Here is a 25,563-nt window from a genome sequence, read left to right on the forward strand (position 1 = left end):
ATTAAAATACAGACAAAGGTTTTATGAGCACATTCTACGCTCTCTTAAAACAAGTTAGAGCATACAGTGTAAAACGAATTGAGACTAAGATTGGGAACAGCTTGTGACAATGAGGATAGGCTTAAAAAGTAGCCCGGGCACCGTTAAACGTATACAAACGCTACTCATATATACGTGTATATGAGTATGTTTCTAAGGCAAATTATTTTGATGGTTAGTTATATACTTCTATAAGTTGTTTTAGTAACTTTATAAATGCAGTTTCCTTAGTTATATTATTTTATTTAGTAAAAACAGTTGCTTTTTGGTTTGGTAGACCCCACGCCTACCAGCCACATAACGCCGAACACAGAATCAAAATACAGTAAAAATGCAAACTACTAATGATTACACATAGAATGGTTACAAACATATTTCAAAATATAGTCAAGGTGTAGTATATGTTATAAAAGTAAATGAGCAAAGAAAACAATCACAAAACACTATTCATGATCACAGGAATAAATCTTATAGCGTATAGTATGTAATGGCTTCGATATCCCCGACAACAAAGAGTACAGTCGAACCCGTTGGCTCGAACTCATTTGGCCCGAATTCCTCGTTGGCTCAAAATAGATGCAAAGGGCCGATTTCCTTGAACTGAATGTAAACATTCCCGCGATTTTTTCGAGGTTTGAGGTATTTTCGCCAGTCTCTTGGAGATCTGGCCAACGGGGCTTCATTGTGTATCTTTTCTTTAATTTAATAGCTTTATACACGTAAAAAGCAAAATTTCTTTTAACATTGACATTCCCTTTTGTAAGTAATCGAATAGGTTTATGTAAATTTGGTCCAGTATAATACTTTTTATTCATGCATTGCTTTCACAAAGTTATAATTTATTGACCTGAAACTACATTTATTTATACGAACTAAATTTTACCATCAAAATGTGGTGTTACAACTGGTTTGTCCCATCTACCTTCTTCTACCTGTAATTAGGAAGTCTTGACAAAGCATTTTTATGTTTAAGTTTAAAATCTGCAAAAATATTAAATGTTCGCATTTTCTACTGTCATTTTAAAATGTTAAAATTTGACTCTGCAAACACAACATCTATTTCATTTTTCAAATATCTTTCATTGAAATATAAAACAACACCCTCATCTGGTTGAGGAAATAGTGAATCTGGATCATTTAAAGACTAAAAGATGCACGCTTACTCCCAAATAAGGTCCACCACAATTAAAACAATCGCTTAATTATATTAAAAAGAATGAACAAATGTCGAAAACAATGGTCTTTATTTGAAAACAAAGATGCAAAAAACACGGTAGAAGAAAGTAGATCGCTGTCAACCTTTTAGCACTCACCAATAACTTAATATTTTTGCGTTTTCAGCTAATATACACACGGTTACAATCTTGTTATCAATAATTAATATTCTCCTTTAGCGCATTATTTAGTAAGTAGAAATAGTGGATATTTGTTTATTTCAGTGTAAGATCGTACTTTATTTCACGAGTATCATAAAAAAACATATTTTTAGATAGTTTTTTTATTATCAAGAGTGAAATAAAATACGATCTTACACTGAAATAAGCAAATTTTCTTCAATGCTTATTTTAAGGGTTTTATTAGTATTTTAATTTATTTTATTAATTACCCCCTTTTTTGAAAAGGATGTTTTTACGCCGCTACCCGTGGGGCGCCCCTTACACAAATTCTATATATAAAATAGCTGATGACGTAGCTGTCAATTCTCTATTTCCTGTTTGTTGAGAAAAATTCTCCGATATCCTTTTTTATAGTTAATTATTCGCTCGGTTTTTAGTGCAAATATGTCATAAACAGTCATGAATGAAGTTTTATTAGTACATCAATGTTCCGTAAAACACACAAAACTCTTTTATTTTAAGCGGGGCATGAATACATAACCAAATTACTACTAAATCTATTTTTTACAACAGAACATTTAACCATATTCCAATACTTTTTGCATTTTAAATAATAGCAGTTTCTAACATTTTTGTTCGATTTGTATCGTAAATTCTTCCTACTTGCATGCCAGCACAAAAAAGTTCTTGAATAAACACGCTAAAAGTTTCTATATGCTTTTAGAGATCTTTAATAAAGTTGTTAACAACAACAACAACAACAACACAAACAACATATATATCAAAGTCAACACCATCCTATTTATCTTTAGGATAACTCTTATCTTTATTAGTATGTACAATATTTTTAACAAAAGTATACTCATTAAATAAGGCACATTTGAACATTGTTGCTTTTTTGCATCTTTACCTGTTTTACGTTTTGACAATTTCAGTCATTTTACAATTTTTCAAACTTCTAAGTAGTTTAAACATACGAAATAATTTGTATTATTCTATATTTAATACAGAACGTGTACTGAAACATTTGCCAAACACGAGACCACATCCACATCTGCTCTTTCTTTAAACAGTTATTCATAAAGAACATGGATGCTTTAAAGAAATAATTATGGAAAATTTAAACCGGCCAATCGAGTTTTATAGTTTCCTTAACTGTTTTTACTTTTTAATCTGTTAGTGTCCCCTCTTTCTTAATTGTAGAAACATTATCTCCTACTCCACAGATACAATATTCTAAATCTATGCTTCCTTTTTCGAAACGGGACTCTGGTGCTTTGCCATTGGAAAATAATCTCGTGATAATTTGTCTTGCTTAGGAAAAGGTATTAGTTTCTTTCCAACTATGATGGATTACATAATTGCATGATATGTTCGATTTAGCATTACGAGAAGTTAAGACGATTTGCTCAGGTTTGTTTTTTTGCTGAACAATATTCTTTAACTATTTGCTATACGTAATGCGCGAGGCTAGATTTTGTGAATGTTGAAAGGTACAAATAGATAGGTTGTGGTGCCAATTAACATATGTGCTGCCCATGCAATACGTTTATGCTTTTCAAATTAATTTATTTTTAAATAAAAAAGCCGGCTTCTTTTTCATACTGTGTATTAATTTGGTGTGCTTAATAATTCTTCATTACTCGTGCATTCATCGGATTCGTGCACATTAATCAATACTAGTCTTAGAGTCACCACTTTGTAACTGAAAATCCCTTCAGTACCTTTTGGGTTATAACTTCCTTTTTAGTGCATAATCTAAACATTAAATGGGAGATAATTCAGCAATGACTGAAAGCAGAATTATGGATATTGCGCACTGCATTTTTGCATATTGCCCTTTGTCTATGATTCAAGTTCAATTATTCGTTTTTAAGTTTGACGTTACCTTTAAAATAATGTTTCCTTAACAGCAGATGATTTTACATGATTTGTTCAGTAAGTATAAATGCGATATTATACCGAAAATATATATTTCTGCATACAATAAAATAATGCGCTATCAGCAGGATGTCTACTATCTAGCTTCGATAAACCATGATTTTTTCAAGTTCTGATTATTTCAACCTAACAAAACACAACAGACACTTTTAAAGAATAATAATTACATCGTCTAAACACATAAAATGATGTTATATATTTTAACGTTGGTTCGACATTTTGTCGACAAAAGACTTAATAGAATGAATGGACACTCCATGTTCTGTTTATAGCCGCTCGAAGGTTATTTTTAATGTTATCTTTGTATCAAAATTGTTTATATTTTCCTCTATTGACATTTATAATTAATTGTCTGTCTTCCTGATTGTTCATCAGTCTAGTCGTAAAACAGTACAGAAAAGAACAGGACAGAAGTCTTCCTGATTGTTCATCAGTCTAGTTGTAAAACAGTACAGAAAAGAACGGGACAGAACAGACTTTTGTTGAGACTTATTCATAAATGAATCGTGACTAGACACATGGAATTGAAAAAGTGTCAAGTGTATGTACAGTTATATAACATTAACAAGGTATGAAATACAGTATTGTTGTTTAAGGTATATTTATGCATGTTTAAACCAAGATAATGTCGCCGTATTGGAAACAGTATTGTAACAGAGGATGACCAAAATAACGAATGATTTTTCAGAATAGCATTACGAATACATAGTGATACTTGAACTTAATTGCAGTCTAAATGGATGAAAATACAATCTCAATATACACTTTCTTAGTAACAGATTCAAATATTCTTCATTCTGCAATGCATTTTGAAAATTCATATCCATATCAAGAACAGAACTTTAACTTAAGGAGCAATGGCATTCTTGTTATTATAAACCTGTGTTGCAGCTCGTGTATTAATAAAACTGATATTAACGCACGCTTATTCTGATTCTGCAGCGAACAAAAACTGCATTATTCTTCCACGGCAAACATTAAAGGTGTTTAAACATTAAAAAATGATCATACAGTACCCATGTTACGTGCACAATCCGTCGTTAAGAAATACATGCAAAATCTTAATAACATGTAGCTAAAATGGGTCCAAGAACGGTATTTTTTGACTCAAAACACAGTTTCAAGTCAGAATTTTTTATATTTTTACTATGTAAACAAACTTCAGCTTATGCATTCAATATTATTTTTGTTGATGCCTCTAGAAACATAGTTTAAAAAAGGAAAAAGCTTACACGTCTGGCTTCCGGTTAGGCGTATTTATATTTCGATAAAAGTGTAATTAACTTATCTACCAAGTCAAACTATCCTTCCCCAAACAATCCGCCATTTTGTTCCGCATCCAACATTTCCCTAACTTAAGATTCGACAAAATTAATTTTCGTTGGGCCCCCTGATTACGATTACTTTTTGATTTATTTAAATTTCTCTTCGCTTATAAAAACACGACATTAATAATGTCTTATGTATAATATGCCATATTCTGAAAGACAGTTCAATCCTTCGTTAAGATCAACAAATTTGGCCAAAATATTATTTCTCAAACTATATTTTGAATAAGAGTATTGAGAGTACGGGATTATACCATTCCCGTTCACGATGAATATACGGGCTTATTCATTTCCCGTATATTATGGATTATACAAGTTCCCATACACGCTGAGTGTACGGAAAAGTAACAATTCCTGTACACTTTTGATATACGGAAATGTACTCTTTCCCGTACACCCATGCTTTAAAATAGTATTGAATTTTGTAATCAAATAAGGTTAATTGTTCTTTCATTTGACAGCATATATGATATGATCAACATTTATACCATTGACTGACAGAGAAAAGGGAATAGTCACGTTTTGTAGAAATTGTAAATGCTTTCTGGGTTTTAACAGACTTTGATAAAAATTAAGGCGACATCTTCATGATACAGAAGAATAAGACTTGACAATGCTGAGTGGTGTTACATTTGACAGCATATATGATACAATCAACATTTATTACATATACCATTGACTTATTCGTTTTTCCGTGTTTCGCACAGTAACAGGGATCGCGTTTTGTAGAAATATTAACGCTTTTATGTGTTTTAACAGCCGTTGAAGAAATTACAATGGCATCTGTAAGGTGGGTGGATAAATTAACGGCTAGGGCCCGGGAATATTAAGTTTCCCGTGCATGATGAATATACGGGCGTATACAAATATACAAGTAACATTACCCGTATAAAGTGGAAACACGGACAAGTTGTGTTTCCCGTACACGCTTAATGTTCGGAAATGTTTAGTTTCCCCGTATATGATGAATATACTAATGGGGCATATAGATTATGAGGGGAGGGGTTCACTCCTAAATGTTAGGACTTACATAAGGCTATATCGCTTTAGTAAATGGTAGGAATTAACAAATACATTTTTCAGATAAGTCCACAGACGACTGTTTCAATTTATGGGTAACCGAAGAAATGGGGTGCATAACTAATATATGGTGTTTTTATATTGAAATGGGCACCTAATATATTTAAGAAGTGTCATCATTGTCTTTTTCTCGGGTACTATTATGGCCTTTCCAATTAGTGCATGTCGCGCGGAGATCAATTATTTTCATAACCACATGGCCAGTGGGTCATAAATCTACGAAACACGAATTATTAAAATTATTTATTAATTTTATCGACAAACTGCGGAAAATATTATTATCATATTATGCATGAATTAAAAAACGATGAATAAAAAAAGAAACAAATATCCAGCAGGTTCATATCACTTATACAGTCGAAACTCGATGGCTCGATATTCTAGGGACCGACCAAAATACTTCGAGCCTCGAGAATATCGAGCCAAGCGGGATTGCTTACATAATGTTATTTTTTATTCGTTACAAAAAATATTGTTTACGTCATTTGTTATTGGCTTCGCTATCTCCGCATGAGAAGAGAAGAGTATTTATTGGACATAATTACAATTGTAAAGTTCGTAACATGACTTATTCGATACTTAGAAAATATCATTTGATTTTTTTTATTTATTATAAAAATACATTTATGCGAAAACAACAGACAAGCACTTTTTTAATGGGTAACACAAACATAGCTTATAAGGTATATCAAAATGCATAGTAATTTATAGATGGATAACATTAGAGACAGAACTTAAAGTGATGGCATAATTATTCAAGCTGTTAAACCATTTAAATTTGATAAAAATTATAATACCAGTCAAGCAATTTGAATCGACTAGCGCCTTGTGCTCAATGAAGCCAAGCAGACAAATCAAGGTGTGAGATTCTTAACTGAACCTGCGAAAATGACAACGACCAGAGCAAACAAAACAAAGTGTAAAATTCTTATTTGGGACCGCGAAAATGACTTCGAGCGTGGAGAAATATCGACCCTCACGATATCGAGCCATCCGATCGAATTGACCTTACGACAGCGGCTTCTAAGCCACGCCCCCTGATATCAAGGGAGCGAACTCTGTCTATGTCCGTCAAACAAACGAGGAAGTAATGGCGTCTCGTGTCGTTTCGCTTTCCGATATTCCTGACAAATTATCATAAATGTGAAATTACAATGCGAAAAAAATAGAAGTCAAAGGAATTTGTCACTGGCTGCTACATCGGAAGGCTCGATATATCTTTAGAAAATGACGATATCTAACATTTACGGGGTGAAATCTATCCAAGTCAGAGAAAATCGGATAGCCGCCATGTTGTCAATATTGACATCGATACAAAGGAAAAGCGTGTGTGTGACGCATACTGTACATGCAAACAAGGGTAAGTTTAACTTTTAATAACACCGGTCCTTCTTACAGTATTGTTGAAACACAGATTAAATCATCGCACAATATGAGTAAATCATAAATGGCCCGAATGGGGAACCCGGAAGTGACATTAAATAACAGTTACATGCCAGCTATACAGTATAATCTTGTATTCTATAGTATGAGCAGAAATGGTTTATTGGGGTTATGCATAAAAAGTTTCAGTTCTAAGCGATTGAAAACTCTCCTTTATGAATAATAATGTAATAGTTGACAAGTGACAATCGTGGGTGATACCAATCTGTAACTTTTGCATTGCTCAAACATTCACATGCTTTGATTTTTGTTCTTACAGAAATTGTGGAACATGTTCACACACTCTGGCTGTAAAAGTAGACCTGGGAGGAAAAGTGCCCCCGGTGTGGGGCTCGAACTCACAACCACCAGAACCGCCCGGCACTCTAACCAACTAAGCTGACCGGGCAGCTGGTTCTAACCCACACACACTACCCTCCCCCCATTTACCGGTTTAGGCTGGTGGAGGGTCTCCTGCTATTTACCGTTGACACCATTAAAGTATTCTGATTGATGGAGATAAGGAAGTCCCCTTATTATTGTCTTCAACAAGCCTACCGCCACAGGGGACCTAGCATAAGACCGGAAACCGCCCCGCCCCCCCACACACATGATATTTGCCAGTCCAGGCAATGTCAACCGCAAGAGAAAACCAGTGATGACAAGTTTTACAAATAATCGGTAGGACCTATTTTAAAGCTTTTTATAATATTTAGTTTTACTTTGCTACATACAAAAGTAATGGACTATTTGTTCAGAGAAAAACAACAACCACAAAACATTAGCTATTATCTTGTCAATATTTCATTATGATATACATGTAGAAAGCAAACATCAAAGGCAGTAGCATTTACAGCTAGTATTAAAATATTTAACAATACATGTAACTGATTTATTTTAATATTGGCATCTTTTATTTATTTCAGGAAAGTGTGGTCTTTTGAAGAGAGTTCTTGAAGTTGTTCAGCATGTTGTTTTGATGGATTCTTGGAAGGATGTACCTCAATGATGTTAGCTTCAGTTCTGGAGTATAACACCAGTTGTTGCATATTTAATATCAGATTTATTAAATACATTGTTGTTTTGCAAACATTACTTAAACTTTGATATTTCTTTGGTGTTTATGTATGATATTGTAGGTGAATATCTCTTTATTGCAATGGCAAATATATTTTAAAATATATAGCATTAGCAGAAGTTATTTTTCACTGTTAAAGCTGCACTTTCACAGATTGATCACTTTGACAACTTACACAGGATTCGATTGCATTTATCATATTTTGGCTCGGAGAAGTTTGCTTTGTGATTTATATATTGGGTCTTAATTTAATGAATGCCAAAATAAGCCGATTCTGAGACAAAAAGTGTCAAACTAGAATTCTGTGAGAGTGCAACTTAAAGAATACTGTTAATCGAGTGTGCATGTGATCCGGACTCTGAACATTGGATGAACTATCATTAAATATTGTAGATTTACGTAAATGGCCCAAAATATAAGAATAACAATGAAAATATGTACATGTTTGACTTGTTCTTTATTCATAATAAGTCTAAGTCTTTACAGCACATGTTTGGCAGAATCAAGTTCTAATGAACATAATAATTGATTTAAATGTACAGTGAAATAAATTGTTTTACTGGTATACAGAAAATAATACCTTAACGATTCAGACCGATCTGTTCTCGTTTTGTTTTGGTGGCTCAAATATTTATCTGAGTTTTGGAGGAGGCCTACCTGGTGTGAGCTGGTCAAATACAGTAGCTGCTTGAGGGTCAGGGTTTTCTTGATTGGATTTCCCGTCGACAAAGTGCTGATATGAAAATAAGAAATCTATGAAATGTGTCGGAATGACAGCTCCAAAAGCCATTGTTTACATAGGAACCATACGAGTAGATGAGATTCGGAAGCATGCGATGGTTCGGACAAAAATTTAGTTGTACGATATTTCCTGATTTACTTTGAAAGCAAAGCAGTTTATAAAAACTACATAACGGTATCAACAAAAATACCTCTATCTTGAATGAAATCAATCGTGTCCATGTTGAACTGGATATTAAATGGCCATTAATGCCGATTTGACAACACAAGCCAAAGCATAAATGTACGATGTTTATAGTTTAAAAATAGTAACACTTATTTAGGTCATGCACGGACAATTTCAGTATTAAATAAATTTTGAGTGGATTGAAATAAGTAGTTTTGTTCAAAAAAATACTTTTGTACAGACGTATAGATGTTTCGCCTTTGAACGATGTTTCAAAATTTCCAAGTTCAGCTGTTGATGAGGTCTTCCACAGAGTCTGATACAGCACTTGCATTTTTCTAAATAACTCGCTGGTTTCGAATACGGAACGAATTGGAAGCCATCGTTAGTCGGCCTGGCTACCTTGTATCCGAATTACAAGTGCCATGACAACACCTTTTTACCATAATACTTAAAAAGGCGAGGAATTGCCAGCGCATGTATATGACGGACTCTGGTCAGTTTGACGGACAAAATGGCGGATAGCAACACGGCTTATCAGCCCTACATTCTGATTGGCTGATAGGACCTGTCAATCAAATCCTGTCGTAAGGTCAATTTCATATGAACAAAGAGTAAAACAAGATCGGTCCTTTTCATCTGGTTCTACTGTAATTGTATTCAAACAATTTTATATTATCTGTGACATCTGCTTTGATGAATGCTGATACAATAAGATCAAATCTAAGATAAGGCGTCAAAAGAGACCGATTACTAAATAAACACAACAAAATTATTCATTAATTTCAAGTTTTCTTATTTTATTTTATTAAAATTGTATTAAGTCCTACTTTTGAAGAAACTGGATTTGTTTTTATCTTATTTCTTTTTTAAAATGGCTCTTATTGTTAGCTTACTTTCTTCATAGTTTGATTCATATTATGAACTTCCTTTTCATTGAAAGCATTATACCCTAATCCCCCCATTGGTATGAGGAAGTTGAAATAAAGATGCTCTTAAAAGATGCATTTCAAAGGTTGACAATTTTAACATTTTTTTAAGTTTTGTTTCATCTGCTGAATTTGTTATCAATGCCTTCATTTCAGTCATATAAGATAACTAACAGTATAACAGATCTCAACTGTTTTGAAAACTGCCGAAATATTTAGTTTTTTTTTAAAGCGTTAGTATTATTGTAACGCCTTTTGCCATAAAACATCAACCACAACATTTTCAAACCTAAACATGAAAAACTGTGATCTGATCATTTGTCAGCAGTCTTATAGCACTGAATTCCATAAATTTACGCGAAATTGGCTCATTCCAAGACAATAAAGTTGACAAAACGGTCAATCTGTGAGAGTGCAGTTTCAGTACTCATTTATTATTATGTATGTAAAAGAAATGCAGAGGCAGTCAAAATCAATGTAATTTTGTTAATGTCAGTGTTTTGGCTCTCCTTATTTGATTAATCTTTCTCTCAATCATTAAGAACTTATTTGTAATAAATATATAGAAAAAAACGAATTATACTACTGAAGTGCAGATTGTCGGTGGTCATGGCGGATAGCAAAGGGCAACTGATCAGCCACGCCTTATTTTGACGCTGATTGGTCAGTCGGGTATTAGCCGGCTAGTTTGACTGACAGCCCGCGTTATGACAATTAGTTACATGATCATTTGCTTTGAAAAAACACATGGCCATGGGGTCATAAAACTATACGAAATACAACTAAAACACGCAAATTCTAAAACTTATTAATTAATTCGACAGACTGCGGGCAATTTTATGACCGAATTAAGTTAAGGAATGAATTGCGGGGTTGATGTCATTATCGGGGTATGAACGCAATTGGGTTGTTCAATGTGTGTGGAGTCCGAAGGACTCCACGCGTACTTTGACCAACCCCATTGCTTTCATATCCCCGAGAATGACATCAACCCCGCAATTCATTTCTTATATTTACACCAATAGTTCATTATTTCATTCAAGAATTGTTAAAAAAAAATCTTCATTTCATTTAATAAAACCTTTAAATAACCGTTCTTACCCATTCTGTTAATAGAACGACCCGACTATAACCGGAAACATTTTTTTCAAATGACGTCACAATAACGCGGAAAAAGATCAACCACTTGAAATCACTTTAAAACGTAAAATTGAAACACTTCTGGTACCATTATATTTGAAATATAATAAACTAACACTTTTAAAAATGTTGATCTATATTTTACGCGACCTGCAGACACAATACAACCAATAACAAGATCAATAGCTTTCATGTATAATTGTTATGCAATGAATTACGATCCGAACATAAGATGTTGCGTTGATGATGAACGCAATTGCCGAAAGGCAGTTCATTTAAGGAATGGAAGTTGAGGTGTAAATATTATAAATTGAAATAATGAAGAATAAATACATATATAAATATGCAAGCTTCTTTATATCACTAATTATTGTATTTAAACAATTGTGACAACTGTTTTGAAGAATGCTGATAATATCCGCTCTGAGGTCATATATAAAATAACAGGCATTTGTTTTTTAAGAAATAAGACTGAATACTTATTAAATTCAAGAACAATAATTATTAATTTCAAGTTTGCATGATATTGAAAGTTCTGAATTGAAACTTATTGTTTATCTTCGTGGTTTAAAAAAACCCAGTTTAACAATTAAATCAAAATTTAAGAAGCAGCAAACCAGATTTTTTCTATTCCTAAATTTATTTTCAACGGCTCTAATTGTAAGCTTATTTTTTCATTGTTTGTTTCCCATTATTAACTTTATTTTCATTGATAGCGGTTGACCTTAACCCATCCATTGTTATGAGGGTGTTGCAATAAAGATGCCCTATCTTTTAAGTCGCACTCTCTTACGTTTGACAATCGAAAATTCTATTTTTCTTAAAGCGTTAGTAGTAATGCTTTTAGCCATACAACATCAATTTTTCTTTTTCGCTATGCATATTTATGCGACTATAATAATTTAGTGTCTTTAATAACTACTACTACTACTTCTACTACTACTACTACTACTACTACTACTACTACTACTACTACTACTACTACTACTACTACTACTACTACTACTACTACTACTACTACTACTACTACTACTACTACTACTACTACTACTACTACTACTACCACCACCACCACCACCACCACCACCACCACCACCACCACCACCACCCCCTCTTCTACTACTACTACTACTACTACTACTACTACTACTACTACTACTACTACTACTACTACTACTACTACTACTACTACTACTACTACTACTACTACTACTACTACTACTACTACAGTAGTACACTACTACTACACTACTACTACTACTACTACTACTACTACTACTACTACTACTACTACTACTACTACTACTACTACTACTACTACTACTACTACTACTACTACTACTACAAATAGTGAATAAAACAATTTGAATATTCTGTTTAAATTTTCAAGAAATGCGTAAGTTTCAGCCAATATTTAGCCGCTGGTCACTTAACCAATCAACAGCGTATAATCAATAGCCAATCGTAACATCGGGATGCAGAAAGCGCGAGAATCGATATTATCTGTGTCATTACATGACCCAAATAGCAACAAGGAAGAAAACCCGACAATAATGAGGTAAGACTACGAGCTAGCATATTATAAGAAATAATTGTTATTTATTTTTTGATGGGACTTCGATTATTAGTTAGTTATTATGTATGTGAACCGTGAATTGGTATTTATAATTCGAACGTGAACCAATTGACAAATGGATAAACTATAATTCTGATGAAATGTGGGTTTGCTATTTTAATTAAGGTACAGCATTGTGAGCTTAAAATAATTTTTAAGTAGAATAAATGCACATCAGAATAAAGATGGCAATCTAAAAGGTTTGACATTTTGACATTAGACAATTTTTGGCTCGCTGGTAAAATTTTGAGGGGAAACAAAATAATAAATATATATGCCTTTATGAATTAATACTAGCTATGTATTGAATTTACTTTGATTAAATATTAGTTGGCATACATTGACAATATTTCATAGAAATGTCATGTACAACACAGATTTATGTTTATGTATTATCATCACATCTGGGAATGGACTGGTTTAATTGTTTAGAGCTGCACTCTCTCAGATTGACCTTTTTGATATAAAATATTTTGTCTCAGATTTAACTAACTTTTGTATAAATTCCTTCAACCACAAAGATCACAGTTAATTGCTAAAAAACTGCCGAAGATTACAGTTTTTAATGCTTTGCGAGTGCATCTTTAACAAGTCTAGATTTAGAAATATATAGGTTGTGTCACATTTTCTTATGTTTTTTCTATCACGGGGTTTTCTAACTTCATGGTGATGAATTTTCCATATTGCTGTATTATATCAAATCTGCATTTCAAATGTCTGTAAGCCATAAGCTTGTTGTGTCTGTATAATTTCTTTTTTTTCAGTGACCTGATGTCCGTGAGCAATTTGACCTAATGCCTGAAGCCAAGAAATCGCGGAATGGAACTCATATTAGTTAACTTGTGTAATGTTTTCTGGATGTTTGTTTTAACAGCCTGTATAAGTTGTTGTTTGACAAGACAGTGGAATTTTAATCATACAACATTTTGAATGACATTTGACATTGATTACTCAAACATGCTATTTTTAAATCTTATGAATTTATATAAATAGTAGTTTTTCCTATGTCTATAAATAATGTTTTATAAAAAAAAAACAGCATGTATTTGTTATTTCTTATCATCCAACTAACTGCATGTTGCTGGGTTCAAATGCAAAGTTAAGAAATGCATGTGCACTCAAATTATTCGTAGACAAAGTACTTATTGAAAATGTAACTTCGAAGAAATTGCTTGGAATTGTTATTGATTCATCATTGTCATGGAACCTGCAAGTTGACTTTGTCTGCACGAAAGTGACTGCAAAGATAGCTCTTTTAAAAAGACTTAATTACTTTTTAACGGATCAAATGAGACATTTGTTTTATAAATCATATATATTTCCTATGTTTGACTATTGTTGTAGTGTTTGGGGGAAAAACAAGCAAACGCATACGAAACGAATAACCATGCTTCAAAAAAGAGCTGCTAAAATTATTCTCTTTAAGCCTATTAGAACGCCATCGCATGAATTATTTAAACAATTAGAATGGCTTCAATTTGAATACCGTTGCACATATCAAACGGCTGTTATGGTATATAAATCTATTATCAATCTTACACCGAGTTATATAAGAGACATTATAAAGTTATCAAACAATACAAGATATGGATTGCGATCTTCTACGCGACAAGACATTGCCCACATTCGACATAAAACTCAATACAAGAATCACTCGTTTGCATGCTACAGTGGGACAGTTTGGAACTCTTTACCAGAACGAATACGTAAATTGAACACGGAAAAGTCATTTAAAGCCTGCTGCAAGAAGTTCTTTTTACATCATCAATTGCAAAAACCGTTGTAAGAATTGTACGCATAATTCCATGACTATTGTTTTTACATTATATATATCTCGAGTAAGGTGTTAAATACATGTGTGACTGTCCTACTTACTCAGTTAATAAATTTTAATGATACGATTTGTTAACCTTTAGGTACAAATTGATGTATTGTTCGGCATTGATGTTATAATTAATGTATTATGTTCATGTTTTTTTATGTTTTCGTATAACATTTTAATACATACCCTTTTGAAATAACATAGATTTATTGCTTGCGTTTTCATTCTAGTAAGCATTTATGTGTGTGTGCGTGTGTATGTTTCTTTCAGAAGGCCACATTGTAAATAAGTCGTGTGTTATGTTTGTTTATAATATGATGCCTATGTCTTAATGTGTTACCTTCTTTAAATAAAGTTATTATTATTATTATTATTATTATTATTATTATTATTATTATTATTATTATTATTATTATTATTATTATCCGTGACTAACACGGTCAAACCCAACCATCCCTGTCCATCCCGTAAAATGACCGTACATTCATCCGTGTACGGGGTCCGTATTCCAATCCCGTACATGTAGCGTGTACGGGTCCGTATATCCATCCCGTACACGTTGCGTGTACTGAGTCCTATATCCTTCCCGTACGTGTTGCGTGTACGGGGTCCGTATATTAATCCCGTACACGTTGCGTGTACGGGATCTGTATATTCATCCCGTACACGTTGCGTGTACGGGGTCCGCATATCCATCCCGTACACGTTGCGTGTACGGGGTCCGCATATCCATCCCGTACACGTTGCGTGTACGGGGTCCGCATATCCATCCCGTACACGTTGCGTGTACGGGTCCGTATATCCATCCCGTACACGCTGCGTGTACGGGGTCCGTATATTCATCCCGTACACGTTGCATGTACGGGGTCCGTATATCCACCCTGAACATGTGAGTGTACGGGCTCCGTACATCCATACATATATTTTTGCAAAAAAATGTTATGCTAAAAATATGCATTTCTTCAAAAATACGTGAAAGAAAAAAAATGTTTATACAAAAAAAGTCGACACAACCGGAAAATCGAGATATCCGACGTCGACATAGCGAGTTTGGACTGTATACATTAATAACTTCGTATATCCACGGGTACGGGGATGGATATACGGAAGTCCGTACACGTGGTGTTCCGTATACGTATTCGTGTCACGTTGGGTGTACGGGTCCGAATACGCCCGTATATTCAAGATGTACGTGGCCGTTCTTTCCCGTATATTCAACCATTTTCCGCAGTGGAAAGGGAAAGGCCCAGTTACTCAGACCAAATCCGGCAGCCGGTCTAAACCCGCGTGCCTCATGATAATACTCAGGCGACGGCATTCAAAAAAGAATACCTTTTTATTTGTTTCATCAACTGTAAACTTAACGTTCTTTCGTGAAACTTAAATACAATTATGTATCAATACTATATGTATATATGCATGTCTTCCTTTTAAGGTTTTAAAGAATGTCATGTGCCGAAGGTTTTTGCTAATCTAGGGCAACATCAAATTGAATATATGTTTAGTTTCAGTTTCCAATTTCAAAACTTCCTTAATTAAACTTCCTTGAGATATATTTAACAGGCACTTAGAAATGCAATATTGACATGTACAATTATGAAGTGAACTTTTTTTATGGTCAGAAAAAATATTTCTATGCTTGTTTTATCATTGTATAAGTTTCAAAATTTGCAGATTTCCGAGCTTTAATTTGATGTTCGAATACTAATACTGTTTTTGTATCATAGGCTTTTAACCTTAAAGGAGGACTGCACTAACTATAGATGACTTATTTTGGCATGGCCTTGGCGTTTCGTCATTGTTTAATTAACTTTTTTTCTTCCTGTTTTACAAAGTATTTAAGTAATGATAGGATAATATACTGCTGCATAAGCTATATAAAAAATACACTAAAAACGATACATTACAAACATATTTATACATAACGACATGATGACATATAAGGAAATAAACGATTGGACAACTGTGACAATAAGAGCTTAAAGCTGCACTCTCACAGATTGAACGTTTTGACAACTTTTTATTTTCTTGTCTTTGAACGAGCCAATTTATGCGAAAAAGCATGGAAACGAAAACTTCTTTATTAAAATTTATAGCTTATTTAAACGCATCGTATCATTCGAGTAATTTTTCATGATTACTGATTCATATTCATAATTAAAGTTATGAATAACACATTTATTACAATGAAGTTATCCTTTACTCATTTGAAAAAAGGACACAAGGAGGAACTGAAATCAAGGTTAAATTTGCACATTTGGTTGTATGCTCCTATATGTGGGTGTGTAAGCTTATTTATACTCGCACTCGGGCCTTGCCCATTCGGCGAGTGCTCCGTTAAGATTGTTAGTGACTTTAGGTTTTTGGAGCATAGTGCACAGACAGAATGTAACCCTGGTTAGAGCTACCCTGGTTCTTTAACGTGCACCAGTGTATAGCACTGTCACACGGGACCCCCATTTAACGTCCCTCCCAGAAGACGATTAGTTTTTTGTGTGTGATGCGACGGGGGATCAAACCTGCGCCCCCTGGATTGATAGTCAAGTGTGTTACCTCAAGACCACGGATCCGCCACGGATGCTCCTATGTTATGCAGCAGCTACTTATATACGCTAATATGACTTAGAGTACCGTGACCATGATAAATAATCATATAGTCAAGGCATGGCATAAATAGGTCGGAGATGAAAGAGTACTTTGAAAATATTAGAGGCTCGATTCCTAATTTACGAAATTGAATTTGCCCTTAAACACGCTTTTATAATGGAGGGATGTCGAAAATAGTGTATTTAGATATTCGATATACAAGTGTTTGAATATTGGATGCCTAGAGACCTTGGCCTTTTGGTATCACTTGAAAAGTTTTCATGTGCAAACAAAGAATACGGAAATATAACACCGATCATAATTCACCAATTAAGGTTATAACTAACAGGACGAAAAACAAAACAATTTCCATTTGTAAAACAATAATAATTGACCGACAGCCGTACCTTACCCTGGGAGTAGGATTTGTTATTGGTCCCATCCTTAACCAATACGTCATGTGTTGTTATTGTTTAAAAGACGCAGTATTTCATGTCAACATAAACAAGGAAGATATGTATTTACGTTGCGGGTTTTGTAACATCTTTCTGACCGGTAACAGGAATATTATTAACAAGCACAAACATTAAATTGGTTATTTCTGGACGGCTTTAATTAATTTAATTAAAACCCGAAATATAATTTTTAAGTTTCCATTACAATGAGTTACATGTGAAGAATACACTTATGTCGTATGTTCATTGGAGAAGTTATTTCGGAAATAAAATTGAACGTGTGAGGTTGTAATAGTGTCAAGTCAATTTGATTTATTTTAAATAAACCTGCATCCTGATTATAAAAAAATATATTGCAGTACTTAAGAATGTATTTAAGTGTGTATGTGTTGCGTACCGGTAACTTAACATTCATAATAATCCGGGTCATGCAGGATTCTAATAAATAGTGTACTTATATCTTAATATTCGAAGGATTCATAACTTAAAAATCGTTATTACAACAGATTATGGGCCTTCCATTAAGGCCTGCAAAAGTTTATAACCTTAATAGTGGCAAAAAATGTTCATTACATTAATAGTACAGAAACGAGATATATTTCACATGCTTGCAACATTTATGACATATACACAATACTTTCGCTAGTTAACATTTGTTTTATATTCTTTTCCACAGATTTTCATCCAGACAACAAACAGACGAATTCAATTTGTGTGTTAGCATCAACTCACGTTTAAAATACGGTAGATACTTAATTGAAGACCGGATAGTACCCCTCACACACATCAAACGAGTATTATATTGACGTCATAATGGATGGGATGGAGACCATCGCTTCAAACAATATCAGTGATGAAATCAGCAGTGCTGCTGACGGCTATTTTGGACGCCATGAATTTATCACGACACAGCCTGCAGTAGCAGTTCCGTGTGTAATCATACTTTCTGTTGCGTCATTGCTCGGAACGTTCGGCAACGTGCTCATCCTCTACGTCATTGCGACGAATTCGAGGTTGCGTAACAAAATGGAGTCAACATTTATCGTCAATTTGGCCATATCTGACCTGTACGTCACCGTGATCGCCGATCCAATGAGTCTCGTTGGTAAGACTTTTACTTTTCTATTTTTGAGCGGCATAGACTGCCCTTTGTTTCATTCAAAATGGTGAAGAAAAATATAAGTTATCTTTGTTTTAAGTCTGCCTTTCGACGTAGCATTTATGACGTAATTTATCACGTGGTATACACACACTGTATATCTGTGAAAGATAGTTTTGCGACAATATCCTTTGTAGCCGATAATTTTAACCTCATATGACATAAGTAAATGACATCACGCTTATTTTTTTATAGATCAATAATAATTTAATCAATGACGTCATAACCCATTGCGGTTCATGCAATATAAACGACAAGTTTACTCTATACGACAGACTAGGAAATGTCATTATTTAGCCTAATGTTTCTGCTATTTTATTCGAATTTATACGATTATGTTTGACTATATCCGACCTAAATTGGCATATTGTTTATACATTTCAGCAAAACTTGAAGGAGAAGATTTTTTCGAAAAGGTATCGGGACTATGTGAGACCGTTGCGAGACTTTGCACGATATCATGCGTAACATCGCTAATGACGATTGCTATGATGAGTATGAACAGGTACTTCTTCATCTGCGCAAACGACATATACAGGAAAATATTTACAAGGAAGCGCTGTATCGCCATATGCGTCTCCGTGTACTTTGTTGGTACCACTTTAGTTCTGTTAAATACAGCAGGCGTCGGCGACCATGGCTTCGATAAAAAAAGTCTAGAATGCATCTGGGACCGTATGGCAACGTACCAATATACAGTCGTGTTTTCGATCGTTCTGGTCTGGATTCCCGCAGTTATCATTGGCGCCTGTTACTTGAGAATATATCTGTTCGTGAGGACACATAGACTAAGGTTAAAAGAGACGAGAAAGCATGCGGGTGGAAATCAAACGCCGTTGAAAAGTTACCACCTCGCGAAGACTTTGTTTGTAATCTACATTGTTTTTATCACATGCTGGGCGCCATATGCGCTGCTTATGGTGGCGGACTCTAAAGACACATTTGCACATGAAGTGCATGTGTACATCACAATGTTTGCGCATTTGCATCCCTCACTCAACTGGATAATCTACTACCTCACGAACAAACATTTTTCGAAGGCATACAAAGAAGTATTTGCAAGTTGCTGTTTGAGCGGCATTCGCGCCCTGCCGGTGAGTGTCACTTCTGACACAACTAAAACTGAGACAATTACGCCATCAACTATGAAAGCTACGAAGACAAAGCTTGAAAATAGTCAGACATACTCGAGTTCTTGTGACCAAGTGGAGATGACATCTCGATAGGAATGAAATTAAGAAGGATTTGAATTAACAAAATCATGAAAAAACAGTGTAGTTATTGTCTTAGTGAGGAAGTTTTGTCATCAGCAAACGCGTATTCAATTGTTTGTGTACTATTTCCCTATTTTCAGTTGTTTTGTATTATTATTTGATTATTTGTTAATGTTCTGATATAAGGAATAGTATGTTTTAAGTAACAGCGCCCATTACACGATTTAATTAAATTATAGACGAGCACGATTGTTGGTGAAGTCGTGTTGTCAAGAATTACTTCGTGCGTATGTAAACACGAATAACATTATAACTTATCCACATGCTATAGCTCTGTTCCAATAGAGTAATTAACAACAAAAAGAGCACTTCCAAACACAGTAACTGTTTTGTATCATTATGTCAATCATACATAAAACTCTTGCGTTCTGAATTTTGAACATTTCAAAGAGAAGAAACTGTAAAGATTAGAGTCAAGATTTGGATTATTTTGAGTGACCTTTCATACAGCTTATTAATTGAAACCAAGGAGGTTTGGTCTTTAAAGATGCACTCTTACTCCAAAATAAGATTTACCACAATTAATAATTAATTGTTGTAAAATTCCAAATTGGATGAATAAATATCGAAAACAACGTTTCTTATGCAGTATACCAAGTTTAATTGGAAAGAAGTGTGCATAAAACACGGAATTTTTACCTTAAGAGACTATAGTAGATCACAGTAAATATTTTAGCATTCTTCAATCATTTAACAGTTTTGCGCTATTGAATACACGGTGACGATCTTGTTATCAGTAATTAATATATTCCATAAATGCATAATTTTGTGAGTAGTTAAAGGTTTATCAGTCAAAATTGATGTTTGTTATACATGTGTATGCATTGATTTTGAATAAGAGTGTCACTTTAAAGTATTTGTTTATGTTGCTTATTGTCTTACTAATGTTCATATAAAAATATCCCTTATGATTTTCGTGTAAATATATAATGATACTCTTTCTTATTAAACTTTAACAATATGTTGTGTTTTCCTTCCAACATGGATAACAGAAATATAAAACTAGATCTAGTTGACAAGCTACCGTTCAATAAGTATCGTGCGGGTTATTCAAAACAATGTGAAGGATAAATGGTTGCTTCAGTGTAAGATAACAATATATTTCATCGAGTTAGCACCAAAGGTTATATTTTCCCCCGATCAGGATAAGGCGGTGGGCACTTATAGAATACTTAAACTAGGCCACTTAAGTTTAAAGAACATAGGCTAGTTGATTACGAATAAAGTACCAGTAATTGCATTAAAAAGGGCTGAATAATCTTAAAAAGGAAAACGTTAAGCAATCAAGGTCTACAATAAGGTTGTCTTTTCAGAAAAATGCTCAATCAAAACTACCTCTTAAAGTTAGAGAGTAGCAATACATCTAGTACATTAGTATCATGATTCTGGTCTATGTTGTTTTTTTTTTTCATTTTTCGATATTTCTCATCAATTGAAACATTATAACTCTTTCACATGTTAGAATGGTTTGTTTGAGCAAATATGAAAACCTGCGATTTGATCTTTTTTCAGCAGTCTTATATCACTGGTTTCCAGACATTAACGCAAAAAATTACTGATTCTAAGACAAAAACTAAAAAAGTCGTCAAAACGGTAAATCTGTGAGAGTGTAGCTTTAAAATGACCTACACTATCAATCGTAAAAGTCCCTTTAAATAAAGTATTTCCTCAAACAAGCCTAGAATTGTCAATGCAAGCTAGTATGAGGCATATAATACATCATTTTACATGGTGAATTTTTAACACTGATGTTGATCTGTCGGGCTGAGTGTCTACGTTGTTTCGCTTCCTTGCAATGTCCGGTCTTCCGGGAAGCCACGAAGTGTGTATATTAAGCATGTGAAAGTCACGTGATGAGCACAGATAAGCAAACCGGCGCTTTTTCTTAACTTATTGGTTTTATATGGTAGCCAACCGCAGTTCGAATTGGAAAAAGGCGCAAAATCTGCGAAAGATGCATGTGATACATCAGTAAAAGAGATTCAATGCGTTGTACACAACGATGTCAATTTTATGTAAGTTTTTTTTTCTTGCAATCTTCCCGTGTTTAGTTCCTTTAATATAATAATGAATATAAACTGAAAAGATGGTTGATACCATACATGTTGCAGGGCAAGTATCTTAGCATCTACTCTAGGTAATACTCTGCAAATAGAATGTAGGATATTATGCGAGGCCGAAAGATTGTATTCGACGTGAATAACTTACTACGCAAAACCTTATTATCTACGAACTTACGACAACATATCGCAATATCACGAATTTCAGTTAAAATGTTGAAAATGTTACAAATCAAATTAATAGAGTAACTTCCAAATTCAAATATTTCTTTCCTAAACTGACCAATACAGCTCTTAGAATTGAAATAAAATACTGATATGGATGTGACAAAATCACAATTCCATATTTCGATCGATATATAAATACTTATAACCATGTAAGGAGCTAATAAGTATAGTATTATCAGCTCATACATTTTAATAATGGTACAATCGCAACTACAGATATCACAAGACAACATACACATATTATATACATGTATTGAATATCGTTATCAATACATTTTGAGAAACCGCCTAGGAACGGTTGGATAAAAAATGAGGTCACTGGGGCAGGGGTGTTCAAATGGTTTGTGAGATCTGAAACACACCCTTGTTTTGTAATTTGTCAAACGTGTTCACTTATATTGAGGCTTGCCCCTGTAGTTTTCATTGTATTGTTGTATATACATTCTGGAATAGGGATCGTTAGGAAGCATTTTTAATGCTTTAATGAAACCGTTGTTAGACAGTAACTATAAGTCCTCTGTCAAAGTCACTTTTTAAAGGTTTTCGCGCTATCATATTTTTCCAGAAAACAGTCAGATAATGTCACGGAGCATACATACATACATAAATGTATGTCAACCTCATCCGAACCGTTATCAATTCGAAGAAAATAAAGTATAACGCAAACAAAATCTTACCCTAAATAAAACATTATGATTGTACCAATTAAACAGCAGGCCCAATTTGCTCGAAATAACGTAACAGGCTTAGGTAGCTTAATTCAAATAGTCATTTTACATGGTATTACCTAAATTTGATTTTGTTAATGAAAAAAATGGTTAATTGTGATTATTATAAAGATAGCTGCTATTGAAAGGTTGAACACTTTTTAAATGGGAGTAAATATAATATAGGTTATAGAAATACAAAAATATTAAGCTTAGTTTTATACTGTTATAAGGGACTTATGCAGTTTGGGAGTTTGAGGTCAAATAAGTACAATGTAAACCTATGATTGTTAAATATTTATAACAACACAAATCTTTTTGATTATTTAAAATCCAATTCCTAATCCAAATTTAAGATCAATGTCTAAACCCATGGTGGTTATTAAATACTGAATTTTATTATATACCCATCATAAATCCATATGCACTACAAATCGCAAAATACGGTAGTCCGTATTCCACTCCAGTGCACTCTTGTAACGTCACGTCATAAGAAGTATCGTTGCGCGATGTTATAATGACGTCATAAAACAAAATAGTGCGTTGTTAAAATGAGATTTATTATGATAACATGTGGTCCACTCTTGTAACGTCACGTCATAACAAGTATCGTTGCGCGACAAGCTTATCATTGATGACGGAGTTTATAAGTACGATGACCTGTCAAAGCAAGTCAAGAGGATCGGTAGTACACGGCTGGGTCAAAAACCACGTGGGACGGACCACGTGGTTGCGTTAACAGACCACGTGACCACAACAATGACCAGTCAACGGGCCCACGTGACCATGACGTCAGCAATGCAGACCAATCGGGATCGGAGGGCGGATATGAAAGCGAGACAGTAGGCGGGACTGACTGGGATGCAGGTCAAGGCCCCGTAAACATAAACACTATCACGTGGAATGTGTGCGGTTTGAGAAAGTTAACTGATGATAAACATTTTACAAGCTATTTGCAATCGTTTGACATTATTAATCTCTTGGAAACGTTGGGTGGTTTTAGTAATGAATTTGAGAATTTGCTTGATAATTTTACATGTTTTGATTGTGTTAGATCAAAATCCTTAAGTGCCTTGCGTAAAAGTGGTGGAATAGCTGTTTACATTAAGAATAATTTGTTGTAAAATGATTTTATTACCAGAATATGCCATGAATATACAGATTAAGTATTCTATATCAACAGTACTATATTTCGTTCTATGTACGATATAATATTATATGTTGCTTATGTTTCACCCAAGGGCTCGAACATTTATAGCAATAGAGATGAGAAAAATGGAATTAAATCTATTGATAATAATATTTCAATTTTACGAAGTAAGTATCCCGGTTCATATTTTTATCTAGCTAATGCCCGCACGAAAGAAATGTTAGATTACATTCAAGATGATATTCTGCAAAACATTTTTAATACTGATGTTGAATATAATTCAGACAATTTTGAGTTACCTCGCAATAACAAAGATAAAATAGGATAGATAGGATATTAGAACTTTGGGAAATCTCTTATTGAGCTATGTTGTACTCATAACATAAATATTTTAAATGGACGTATTTATGACGACATTGTTGGCAATTTTACATGTATAACATATAATGGTGCAAGTGTTGTTGATTATCATATTATGTCTACTGAGCTTTTTTCTGATATAAGTTCTTTCAGTGTCACAATGCGCGATGAGTCGGATCATTTACCAGTTTGTTCTAAATTGTCATTCTTCCTAGATAGAATAGAGCATACTGATGAAAACTTAGCGGGACCACCAAACGACGATGGTGTTGTACGTGTAGAAAAGTTTAAATGGAAACTCGCATGTAAAGATGAATTTTTAACGTAATTTGCAAATAAATGTAATACGCTCGTCGCTCAAATCGCACTTGAAATTAATATAAATATAAATGACGCGGTTGAGAAAATACTTGGACTTTATCGGGATTCTGCTTATATGATGCGCGTAAATAACCGTGATTCAACAAATCGCGATGTAATTTCAAATAATCAACCCCGGTGGGATAGAGACTGTGCTTTAGCTAAACAATTAAAGTACGCTGCATTACGAAGATTTAGATGGACAAGTGGGTTGTTAGATTTTCAAAAATTTCACTGCGTTGACATTTCAAAATTACGTGTTTCACTAAAAGACAATTGTACCAGCAAGCTAAAAGGAATGAGCTAGTATTATCTAGTTATAATCCAGAATCCTTTTGGAAATTGTTAAAAATGTACCAACGTAATAGAAAACAAGAGCTTCTGCACGTAGACCCTGCTACATGGCGGAACTATTTTCGAGGATTATTGTTTAATGAATATCAACCAAACCTGAACGATATAGCTTTTGACAAGAATAGATTTAATGAAGAATATGATTCCAATTTAAGTTGTGATATAACTGACGGGGAGGTTATTCCAAGCATTTCAAAATTGAAAAAGGGGAAATCTCAGGGACCTGATGGAT

General features: G+C 33.9%; 1 protein-coding gene across 5 annotated transcripts; it reads left to right on the forward strand.

Annotated features, from left to right (window-relative positions):
• The first annotated feature begins 3,733 nt into the window (after positions 1–3,733).
• On the forward strand, positions 3,734–21,073 carry LOC128214858 (melatonin receptor type 1B-B-like). Of its 5 annotated transcripts, none has more exons than XM_052921543.1 (3): positions 3,734–3,886; positions 18,356–18,784; positions 19,223–21,073. In XM_052921543.1, the coding sequence occupies exons 2-3, from the start codon at positions 18,493–18,495 to the stop codon at positions 20,062–20,064; spliced, it is 1,134 nt and encodes a 377-aa protein (XP_052777503.1). In that variant the 5' UTR covers positions 3,734–3,886; positions 18,356–18,492; the 3' UTR covers positions 20,065–21,073. The 5 variants fall into 5 exon arrangements, with proteins under 5 accessions (XP_052777503.1, XP_052777501.1, XP_052777502.1 ...); XM_052921541.1 differs by lacking the exon at positions 3,734–3,886 and adding an exon at positions 17,777–17,964; XM_052921542.1 differs by lacking the exon at positions 3,734–3,886 and adding an exon at positions 17,777–17,959.
• Positions 21,074–25,563: the final 4,490 nt, after the last annotated feature.

Source organism: Mya arenaria, chromosome 13 (genome assembly GCF_026914265.1).
Source record: "Mya arenaria isolate MELC-2E11 chromosome 13, ASM2691426v1".
Lineage (NCBI taxonomy): Eukaryota > Metazoa > Mollusca > Bivalvia > Myida > Myidae > Mya > Mya arenaria.

Excerpts from the sequence above, each read along its gene's own strand:
- LOC128214858 (XM_052921543.1), top strand. The coding sequence starts at position 18,493 with ATGGATGGGATGGAGACCATCGCTTCAAACAATATCAGTGATGAAATC. Across the intron at positions 18,785-19,222 it reads CGATCCAATGAGTCTCGTTG|CAAAACTTGAAGGAGAAGAT; the intron begins GTAAGACTTTTA and ends TATACATTTCAG.